The sequence below is a fragment of the Octopus bimaculoides genome, chromosome 27 (genome assembly GCF_046866305.1).
Source record: "Octopus bimaculoides isolate indiv1 chromosome 27, ASM4686630v1, whole genome shotgun sequence".
NCBI classification, from domain to species: Eukaryota; Metazoa; Mollusca; class Cephalopoda; order Octopoda; family Octopodidae; genus Octopus; species Octopus bimaculoides.
The window spans coordinates 6198257-6210756 of record NC_142954.1 but is presented as its reverse complement, the minus strand read 5'-3'; the positions used below and the strand labels follow the sequence as shown (position 1 = coordinate 6210756).

The window sequence follows — 12500 nt, the reverse complement described above, 5'->3', positions numbered from 1 at the left end:
CAACCAGTACCATTAATACCACCACCACCACCACCACCACCACCACCACCACCACCATCACCACCACCACCACCACCACCACCACCACCACCACCACCACCACCAATTATTTTGCCAATGTAATAACACCGTGTATTTTGGAGTGTTAGCGATGGAGTGCCTACTCTACTACTTACAAGTTTTAATGAATTTATCTTGCCCATCAACACATTAATGTTATCAAGCAAAACTTCTTACTTGAGATAAGCAGAAACAGCTAGATTGAATTTATGAGAAGCACGTCCAATCAATGGTATTCTACACAAATTCGCTATAGATTTGTTCACTTCAGTATTATCTCTGGTAACAGCTACATTTTCTAAATTTTTGTTATAGACACTTAACATATATTCTATAAATGTGACATAATCAGAAGCAATGAATGATGTTTCATTTACCACAGGCGAAAATGCCAGCAAAACAGTACAATAGTCATTTTGATAATCGCACAAATAAGATGCAAAAAGTAATGGTGGTGGTGGTGGTGGTGGTTTACTTTTGGTGGAACAAGGTGATATGAGTGTGCATGGTTTAGTGGTAAGGGCGTTGCTCTCAATCTAGCAATCGTGGTTTCAATTCCTAGACTGGGTGATGCATTGTGCTCTTGAGCAAAACACTTCACCTCATGTTGCTCTGCAATCACTTTGACACCTGATGCATGGTACACCTGTGCAATTGTCCAGACAATGTTGATTTGATGGAGAGAGTGAGCTAGTGTGCAGTACGAACATTCGATCGCTATAAACAAATCATTTGTGCAGGCCGTGGGGCAAAAGTTGAACACTCATACATCATCTCCGACGGGAGAGTCCATCATTATTATGTTCCTTATCGATGAACTTATTCAGCTGCCCAAATCATCAACTTGATATTTCGTAACCTGCCATGCAGTCTGTCAATGTTTCCATCCTCTTCATTTAGTGACATGTATTCTGTCTTGGTAACAACCACATTTAGACCAAATTTCATGGCAAAGAATTAGACTTTATAACGTTCTTAAGCTTAATCATTGGTATATGATAAAAGAGCTATGTCATCTGTATCACATATAACAGTTGGTGTCAATGTAAAGCTGTTGAGTCAGTGATCTTGTATGGATCAGATACAAGGGCCCTGATGCAAGCGCTTGAGAAGAAACTAGATGGTGCATACAACTAAATTGCTTAGGGTTGTACAAAACATAAACTGGTGTTATTGTATTACAAATGAAAGCCTATACAGAAACCTGCCTAACATAATTATAAATAGTAACTAAAGATGATTATGATCTGCAGGACATTATTGGAAGAGTAAGCAGGAAGTTATTCACGAGCTACTATTGTGGGAACAAACTCACGGAACATTGATCAATTAACTCTCAAGCTGATGATACAAAAATCTCAATAAGGAGCAATGGGAAATTGTGAATTGTGAAGAGAGGCTTTGCCAGGAATGTCCAACCATGGTCATGAAAAAGAACATTATTATTATTATTATTATTATTATTATCGAGTGAAAGAACAATGCATGCTAGCAAAGTGATGCTGGGGTACAAATACAGTGTACCCATCTGATAAGGGTACACTATGTACATGCATCACAACCATGTGTGTGAGACATGGTGACCTCATATCAAGACAAACAGCACATGACCTTGCAGATGGAACCCAATTAGGATTTTTTTAGGTTTAGTAGCCCATCCCATTTAAAAGGTCCCTGATTAAGGGTTGTCTAAAGATGATGAATGAAACACCCATTTTTCCAGGGATTAATTATTCAAACCCCAAAGAATTCCTCTCAACACATGGCTATGATGCTTCCCCCACTACTCCTGCTCATGATCAGAGATGCACATATCATCATCCACTAAGGGACATGCTCAACTGGTTAAGGTCAAACAATTGACAAACAATTCTGTGGTACTCATGTGGTATTGATGCACATAATAAAACTTTCCATAAGTTAAAATCAGAAGCCATGAGAACCACTCCTTGATATTGCATCAGGGCAATATCATCATCATCATCATCATCATCATCATCATCATCATCATCCAGTGTTTTAAATCTGTGTTTTGTCTCCGTTAACGGGGGGGGTAGCAGGATCTATCTCAATGCCATAGCAACCACCCTCACACCATTTCGCCATCTTGCCTGGGATTGGCAGAATTTGTAGAACACAGGACAAAATGCTTAGCAAGTATTTTCTCTCCCCCCCCCCCAGTCCAGCTCTCTGTGTTCATTCTAAATTCAGATCTTCAAATCCCACCAAGGACAACTTTGCCTTTCATCCTTTCAGGGGTTGATAAAATAAAGTCCTCGTCAAGCACTAGAGTTAAATTAATCGATCGCCTGCACCTCTACCCACCAACCTTTGCTTCCACATGAGATTTCTGATCTTGTGTTTGTTTACGACAGACACAAGGTCAGAAATTATTGTTATTATCATTGTTGTTTAACGGATATGCACTCTCTCTCTCTCTCTCCCTTTCTCTCTCTCCCTCTCTCCCCCTCCCCCCCCTCTCTCTTCTCGATCATTCAGACAAATAGAAGAGGTTTTAAAACATAGAATACATAAAATAATAATGAAAACAAAAAAAAAAAAAGAAACACATCTAAACCAATATGGGGAACTGTCTGCAAAAGGTTAATCACTTAGATCAATGTTTAACACAGGTTTATTGTAGTGGGGGAAACAGTGAGGATTAACTCAAGAGAAGATAGTTTGACTAAAGGATTATGAGTGTTGTCAAAAACTTCCTCTTTGGATATTCACACCTCACTACCACCACCATTCTATCACATACGCACAAACTCATTGCACACACATACACATACACACATGCATACACACACACATATAAATGTATACATACATACATACATATATATATATATATATAATCATCCTCACTATTGTCCTCACTAAACATCCATTTCCCATATGGACACATCAGAAGGATCAGCGTTTGTTTTAGCCAACCTAAGATAGATAGTGTATAGTCAACAAGAAACTGAATCTAGAGATTATACACGCACACACACACACATGCACACACACACACACACACACACACACATGTGTATATATATATATATATATATATATATATATATATATATATATATATATATATATATATATATATATATATATATACATACATATGTGCATATATATGTGTCTATATATATATATATATATATATATATATATACACACACACATACACACATATATATGTGTGTGTGTGTACATATACATACATATATAATATATGTATATATATATGTGTGTATATATGTATATATACACACACACAAACACACTTGCACTCACACACTAATACACATGCACTCATATATGTGTGTGTATGTGTGAGTATATATATATATATATATATATATATATATAAATACATACACACACACACACACATGAACACAGGCCAATACAGAGATTTCCCCACCCTACAGCTTCTACCGGTTAACACTGGAATGCAGCAAGTACAAAATATACTTGAAGGAATCAAACAAGTCACATGACAAGTCTACTGTTGGATGTTCTTGTGAGCAAAGTGGTGTGCTATATAAGCAACGTGCTGACATGTATGTATGTAAGTGCGGGCATGTGTGTGTGTGTCTGTGTGAGTGCATGCATGTGTGTCTGTTTGTGGTTTGCGCAAAGTTAAGATAACTCCTTGTTAAATGAAATTTCAACTTCCTTGGGAGCAACGGCAACAGTGTGTCTTTCACTTGAAAGAAAGGTCGTATTATTAGCAGAAGCTTTCGGAAGTGAACCCTACCTAACTGCTCACCCCTTCATTCTGTCCTACCTTTAAAAAAGGAAGGAGGCGGGTTGGAGATGTAGGAAAACTTTCGAAAGTTATCTCCTTGAATAACAATGGATTATCTATTTTTTTTCTTCTTTTTTATCTTTTACTTGTTTCAGTCAATGGACTGTGGCCATGCTGGGGCTTTGCCTTGTAGGGTTTTAAGTCAAACAAATCAACCCGAGTGAACTGAAGCAATATAAAATAAAGAACCTTGTTTAAGGACACAATTTGTTGCTTGGTCCAGGAATTGAACCCATGACATTGTGATACTGAACCTAATATCCAAACTATACTCTGGACATTACTTTCCAGTTTCCATGGCAAATATGTGGCCGAGATCACAGCATTTCTCCTGAATGGGACCCCAGTCTATCACAGGGTCCCATTCAGGGGGTTGGGATCCTGAGTGGACTGGAACAATGTGAAATGATGTGTTTTCTCAAGAACACAATGCACTGCTCAGTCTGGGAAATGAAACTGTGATCTCGCAATTGTGAGCTCAACACCTTAATCAATAGGCCGTGTGCCTTCACCCCTAATCACTTAAAGATAATATGTACATATTCTTATATTCTACTTGTTTCAGTCATTTGACTGTAGCCATGCTGGAGCACCACCTGAAGGGGATTTTTAGTCAAAGAAATCGACCCAGGACTTATACTTTGTAAGGCTTGTACTTATTCTATTGGTGTCTTTTGCTGAACCGCTAGGTTACAGGGACATAAGTTACAGGGACATAAGTTACAGGGCCTAGTTACTAGGCCATTGCACTCACGATCACTAGATTATGGATTTGATTCCCTGATTAGGCGGCATGTTATGTTTTGGAGCAGAACACTTTATTTCAAATTGCTCTGGTCACCCTTTCAATTAGGGTGAAATGTTAGCCTGCTCGCTCAGTCAGCGGAGTGGCATCATTTGATGGCTAAAACAATGCAGAAGGCATTGTGACCAGCGATGTGTAACAACATCTCATATATATACTCAGTAACATACATACATGCACACAGACATGAAGGGCTTCTTTCAGTCTCCCTTCTAAACAATTTACTATTTTTATTCTACATCCTAATACCAATATTTAAAACAAAGATGAGGTTGCCGTGTGTTACTGAGATGTGGCCACTATGGCTTATTAATTGATTCTTGAAGATTCTATGAAATGTCAGGAGTTAATTGACAGAGGTTATTCAATCAAACATCACTCTCTCTCTCTCTCTCTCTCCCTCTCTCAATGACCCTCAATCCACCTCCTCCTCTTCATTTTGCAACCTTAACCCTGTGTCACTACAATGTGCTTGACATTTACAAGAACTTACCAGAGAAAAAGGAGAAGTGGTGGTTGTGGTGGTGGTTGCGATGATTATATGTATGTATGTATGTATGTATGTATGTGTGTTAGTTATCGCTCAGCAGATCATGATCATGATTATCATGGCTATCAATTATTATTATTATTATCATTATTATTATTATCATTATCATTATCATTATTATTATTACTATTATTATTATAATTATTATTATTATTAATAATAATGATAATAATAATAATAATAATAATAATAATAATAATAATAATAATAATAATATCTCTCATAAATGACAATTATAGATTGGTATCCGGTATTGAAAATAGAATTTGAACAACAATGATAAAAAAATGAAGGTAGGAAATAAAATATTATAATAAACACACACACACACACACACACACACACACACACACATATATATATATAGGCGCAGGCATGGCTGCGTGGTAAGAAGCTAGCTTCCCAATCACATGGTTCTGGGTTCAGTCTCACTGTGTGGCACCTTCTACTGTAGCCTCAGGCCAACAAAAAAGCCTTGTGAGTGAATTTGGTAGATGAAAACTATATGTATATATCTATGTGTGTGTCTTTTTTGTTTGTGTTTGTTCCCCAACCACTGATTGACAACCGGTTTTGGTATGTTTGCATCTCTGTAACTTAGCGGTTCAGCAAAAAGAGATCAATAGAATAAGTACCAGACTTAAAAACATAAGTACTGGGGATGATTCATTCAATTATAAAATTTGAAGTGGTGCTCCAGCATGGCCAAGGTGAAAGTAAAAGATAAAGGATAAAAGGTCTATAAAGTAGATGGTCCCACAGTCTGTCCCACTGCATGGCACCTTAGGGCATGTGTCTAGGTGTGTGTGTGCCTTTGTGTTTGTCCCCACCACCATCACTTGACAACTGATGTTGGTGTGTTTACATCCCTGTAACCTAGCAGTTCAGCAAAAGGTACGATAGAATAAGCACCAGGCTTACAAAGAATAAGTCCAGGGGTCGATTTGCATATGTGTACACATGTACACATATGTATATGCACATACTTACATCCATGCATATATATATGCATGGAGCTGGCAGATTGTGTGTCAATAGCCAGCTGGAGGAGATGTTCTCCTGGGGCTAAAAGCAACAGTAACATCCACCCTTAGGGGTCAGCCACATTTAAGTAGCAAATACACTTCACCTATATATATATATATATAAATATATATATATATATATATATATATATATATATATATATGTGTGTGTGTGTGTGTGTGTGTGTGTGTGTGTGTGTGTGTGTGCATCCCTGGTATGGGCAGCTAAGGAGTTACTAGCACTTGCCCAAGGTGCCACTCCAGTCTTTGGACAGAAGAGGCAAATTACTCTCCCATTTACAGGATTTCACTTCAGTGGTAAAAATTGCAAGAAAATGAAGATGACTATACATATGTACATCACACACACACACACACACACACACACACACACACACAGACTGCATATGTGTGTATAGATACATAGACAGTTAGATAGATAGATAGATAGATAGATAGATAGATAGACAGCATCCCAACTCTTGGTTAAAAGGTAAACTAAATTTAGCCAAGTTGAAAAGGTCAGATAGGAAAGTAGTCCTATATATATATAGAGCATAGGAGCGAAAAATCTATAGTAGTAGTAGTAGTAGTAGTAGCAGTAGTAACTTGGCGATGGTAATGGTGGTTGTAACAGTAATAGTGGTAGTGATAATTAATAGCTTGTGCAGTGATAGTGATAATAACAGTGGTGGCAATGGTGGTGGTGGTGATGGTGGTGGTGGCAACGGTGGTGGTGGTGATGGTGGTGGTGGTGGAGATAATGGTAGTGGCTGTGGTGATGGTGGTGATGGTGGTGGTGGCAGTTGAAGTACAGGAGAGAAAGGCAATAATGGAAGAAGGAAGTCACAAAAAAAGTTTGGTGTTTCATGGTGGGTGGAGGTTGTGGGTTAAGGTAGGGACCTTCACAAGTCAAAATAAATCCTTGATTGAAGTGGTTCTAACTGGTATGGGTCAGGCAGTGGACAGACAGACAGACACCCTCCTCACACCTTCCTGGGTTCAATGAATTAAGTATCAGTTAAATACTGGGGATGTTTATAAACTTCAAAAAAGTTTAGGCAGAGGTATGGCTGTGTGGTTAAGAAGCTTGCTTGACAACTTGGCAGCCATGTGGTTTCAGGTTCAGTCCCAATATGCGGCACTTTGGGCTAGTATTTTCTACTAAAGCCTTCTGAGTAAATTTGGCAGACAGAAACTATGTGGAAGCTGGCAGAAACGTTAGCACGCCAGGCAAAATGCTTAGCGGTATTTCGTCTGCTGTTATGTTCTGAGTTCAAATTCCGCCGAGGTCAACTTTGCCTTTCATCCTTTCGGGGTCAATAAATTAAGTACCAGTTACACACTGGGGTCGATGTAATCGACTTAATCCCTTTGTCTGGATACAGAGTGTGCATTATCGCCAGCTGAGTGGACTGCACCAATGTGAAATATAAAGTGGCTTGCTCAAAGACACATCACCAGGAGTTGAACTCACGGCCTTGTGATTGTAATCTGAATGCCCTACCCACTAGGTCATGTACCTTCACACAATATGAGTATGAGAGAGAGAGAGAGAATAGATATAAAAGAATATAAGGTAATTAGAGAAAAAAAGTCTGTTTAGTGGTTACTTTAATAGTGATCCCTAATGTTGACACAAGGCTCCAAATTTAATCAGACCCTCTCTCATAACAAGCTGCATAACAAACTGGTCCTTTTTATGTCAACCCTGGTAGAATGAAAGGCTAAGTCTACCTTGCTGAGATTTCAACTCAATTCAGAATGTTAAAAGAAAGGTAGGTGGTCAAATGTCACAAAGCAATTTTGAGTTTCACTTTAGTGATTTTGCCAAACATAAGCAACATTAATGGTGACGAAAACAAAAGGTTTGATAGAGAAAGTTAGAGAGAAGAGAGGGGAAAGTGTTATAGATAGATAGATAGATTCAGTGAGAGAGAGAGAGAGAGAGAGAGAGAGGAGAAGAGAGAGGGAGTGAGGGAGAACACATACAAGAGAGAATGAAACAGGAAGGAAGATAGAAAAAAAAAAAAAAACAACCTCCGGCTTGGAATTTCTGATAAGCTGAGCAGGAAACCAGCTGATAAAGAGCCAGGACTGGTAGTCTTATCTATCTGTTACAATATACATACATACATAGATATATACATACATACAAAGACACGCGTGTGTGTGTGTGTGTGTGTGTGTGTGTGTGAGTGTATGAAAACAAAAACAAAGAAACCAGGAAGTTTACTTGAGAGCCATTGAGAACTAACTAACCCTTGCATATAAGAATTTCTTCATTCACCTCACTCGGAGGATGACACTGGTAAACAACTTGCACCAACACCAGCACCACCATTAGCGTCACCACCATCTCTCCACCACCACCACCACCACTACCACCACCACCACTATCATCAATTCGATTGCCAACACCACACCACCGCCCCTATCATCAACTCCTACCATCACCACCTCCTTGATCACCTTACTACCACCATCAACACCATCACCATCACCATCACCATCACCACCACAACCAGCACCCGCCTCCTCCTCCTTGCCAAATAAAAATAACTTCCTGGATGATGGTTTGGAAGGTGGGATGTCAGGTGGAGGTATTTGATGGTTTTAAAGCCTGAAATCAAAATGATAATACAAACAAAAACAGATACCCACCCCAACCCTTGTCCCACCCATTCCAACACACACTCACATCATATGCATTCACACTTACAATTCTAAGACACCTCGCTGCCACCTAAGCTGAAGCAAACTTCATTTACCAAAGTTACTATTCTAAAAGTGGAGGTGCAATGGCCCAGTGGTTAGGGCAGCGGACTCGCGGTCATAAGATCGCGGTTTCGATTCCCAGACCGGGTGTTGTGAGTGTTTATTGAGCGAAAACACCTAAAGCTCCACGAGGCTCCAGCAGGGGATGTTGGTGAACCCTGCTGTACTCTTTCACCACAACTTTCTCTCACTCTTTCTTCCTGTTTCTGTTGTGCCTGTAATTCAAAGGGTCAGCCTTGTCATACTCTGTGTCACGCTGAATATCCCCAAGAACTACATTGAAACTGTGTCCCCCCTATAATACAATACATTATTATGCCTTACTCCCTACCTCACTCACTCCAGTAAGCCAAACCTATATAACGACTCAATAATTAATTAATTAAATGGTCTCTTGTTGATAAATTTTCACCCATATTTAAAAGCTTGCTCTGATAATTGATATGAAATTATCAGAGTTCCTAACTAACAGCCTGTGACCAAGTCTTATGGCATGTCAAAGTCAGTCTTTATGGTTGAACATTGTTATAATCTGTATTTCATTCTGTACATAGTTTTTGTCTCTCATACTCCAATGCCATTTCTATTTCACACTAAGTCTACTGTACCAGATGTCTCTAGGAGAAAGTAGTAGGTCATGTGAATGAACTAGTGGATAACCAGCAGAGAGAGAGGGAGAGAGGGGGAGAGAGGGGGGAGGAGAGAGAGGGGGAGGAGAGAGATGGGGGGAGGGAGATAGAGAAGGAGAGGGGGGAGAGATAGAGAAGGAGGGAGAGGGAGGGCGGGAGACAGAGAGAGAGGGAGGGAGAGAAGGAGGGAGGGAGGGAGGGAGATAGAGAAGGCGGGAGAGGGAGATAGAGAAGGAGGGAGAGGGAGATAGAGGAGGAGGGAGAGAGAGGAGGGAGAGGGAGGGAGGGAGGGAGGGGGAGGGGGGAGGGGGGAGGGGGGAGGGGGGAGGGGAGGAGGGAGGGAGGGAGGGAGGGAGGGAGGAGGGAGGGGGAGGGAGGGAGGGAGGGAGGGAGGAGGGAGGGAGGGAGGAGGGAGGGAGGAGGGAGGGAGGGAGGGAGGAGGGAGGGAGGGAGGGAGAGAGAGAGGGAGGGAGAGAGGGAGATAGAGAAGGAGAGATAGAGAAAGAGGGAGGGAGAGAGAGAGAGAGAGAAAGAGAGAGATAGATAGAGGTTAGCAGGTCATAAGTTGTCATTAGGTCTGTTCAGTTCATGGTCAAGACATGGTATTCAGATATAGAGATAAGACCTGAAATTTTGCAGGGAAGGAGTTAATCAGTTAAACAGACCCCTGTGCTAAGCCCGGTACTTATTTCGTGGTGGACCCTGAAAAGATGAAAGGCAAAGGCAATCTTGGCAGAATTTGAACTCAGAACGTAAAGACGAGCGAAATACCAATAAGCATTTTGTCCAGCATGCTCACGATTCTGCCAGCTCACTGCTTTAATGCCGCCAACGCCGACAGTGATGACAATGACGATGGTGATGATGGTGATGGTGATGATGATGATGATGATGATGATGATGATTCTTTCTAATTTCTGTATAAGACCAGCGGTTTTTCAAGAGAGGGAGAAATTGATTATATCAACCCCGAAAGGCGCAGTTGACACCAGCCAAACTTGTATTGTAGAGAATCAGAAAAAGATTGTCTCTAAGCATTTTGCCCGACATGCTAACAATTCTACCAGTTCTTCACGTTAATGATGATGATGATGATGATGATGATGATGATGATGTTGATGATGAAGATGCTAGTGGCACGTGAAAAGACATTCGAGCAAGATCGTTGCCAGTGCCAATGGACTGGCTCCTGTGCAGGTGGCACGTAAAACACCCATTACACTCTCGGAGTGGTTGGCATTAGGAAGGGCATCCAGCTGTAGAAACTCTGCCAAATCAGATTGGAGCCTGGTGTTGCCTCCTGATCCACCAGTCCTCAATCAAACCGCCCAACCCATGCTAGCATGGAAAGCGGACGTTAAACGACGATGATGATGATGATGATTACACACATATGTATATATGTGCATATATACATATATGTGCATATGTATATATAAGTACTGCGGTTGATTTGTTTGACTAACATCCTTCAACTGGTGTCACTCTAGCATGGCTGGAGTCCAACAACAGAGACGAGTAAAAGATAAAAGTAAAAGATAAACTAGATTAAAAGATAAAAGATTAAATATTAACTAGATTTAATTAATCTTACTAACCCATGAATTCTGTTGCATGACATTTGGAATGGCCATCTGGATGTTCTTGTGCGTATCTTGTGATTTCTCGGCGATGGTAAAAATATCCAATACGTGTCTTGGTATAGAGAAAATATCTAGAAAGATATAAAACCAAAGAGTCAAGATAAATAGATGCTTACAAAATAGAAGACTTGGGGTCTATATATGTGGTTATGTGCATGTGTGTATGTATGTATGTATGTAGTACGTATGTATGCATGTTTGTAAGTATGTATGTATATATGAATGTTTGTATATATTTATATATATATATGAAAACACACAGGTTAGTGGTTTGGGTGTTGCACTCATGATTGTATGATTGTGGTTTCAATTCCCAGACCGGGTATTGCATTGTATTCTTGAGCAAAGCACTTCGTTTCACATTGCTGTGTGATCATTTCATCATCTGACATGTAGCACATGGTGCACCTGTACAGGTAATATGATTTGATGGAGGGAGTGAGCTTATGCGGTCCTGATGGTGGGAGAGCCCTTGAGGACTTTCTTGCCGGTCTGCCATGTATCTCGGGGTTGGATGCGGAGTCTTGCGAAGGGCCAATCACGCCTGGGGAGGTGATGGAAGCTTTGGCCGACTGTAAACACACACATACACAAGAAGCTTCCACACAGTTTCCATCTATCAAATTCACTCACAAGGCATTGGTCAGTTCAGAACTATAGTAGAAGACACTTGCTCTCAAGACACAGTACAGCAGGACTGAAGTAAAACTCATACAAACACACACACAAACACACTGGATAATAAATAATTGTTCTGGATATACAAAAAGAGGATTTGTCACAACTGGAATGTGATTTCATTAGAAGACTTGCTCAATCAAGACACCAACAACAACAACAACAACAACATCAGTAGTGTCTTTTTTTTGTTTTGTTTTGGAATTTTTCCTCTTCTGCTGCAGATTTCAGTGTGAATTTTAAAAATTACTTTTTAAAAAAAAAAAAAAAGTTAGAATGTCTTATATTTGTGAATAGTCACAGCATCAGTTAAGTCAATTAAACTAGTATTACAAATTATAAGTGTTAACGTTAGTATGGACTAAAACAGATAAAAGATAACACAGTTGAAATAACAGAGACCTGTATAGTTGTTGAATGTAACAGAGAGACAGTCTTTCAGCATGTAAACACATACCGCCAACCACAACACCACCACCACAACCACCATATGTGCAGGCAGTCTCCTAGCTAATGAT

At 40.0% G+C, this 12500-nt stretch overlaps 1 protein-coding gene across 1 annotated transcript in view; it reads right to left on the bottom strand.

The window, feature by feature from the left end:
• Positions 1-12500, bottom strand: part of LOC106878743 (putative thioesterase PNKD) — a 99956-nt gene that overhangs the window by 39978 nt on the left and 47478 nt on the right. The window contains exon 2 of the mRNA XM_089343683.1: positions 11260-11375. Coding sequence (XP_089199809.1) covers positions 11260-11375 — 116 coding nt within the window. The remainder of the gene's footprint in view (positions 1-11259; positions 11376-12500) is intronic.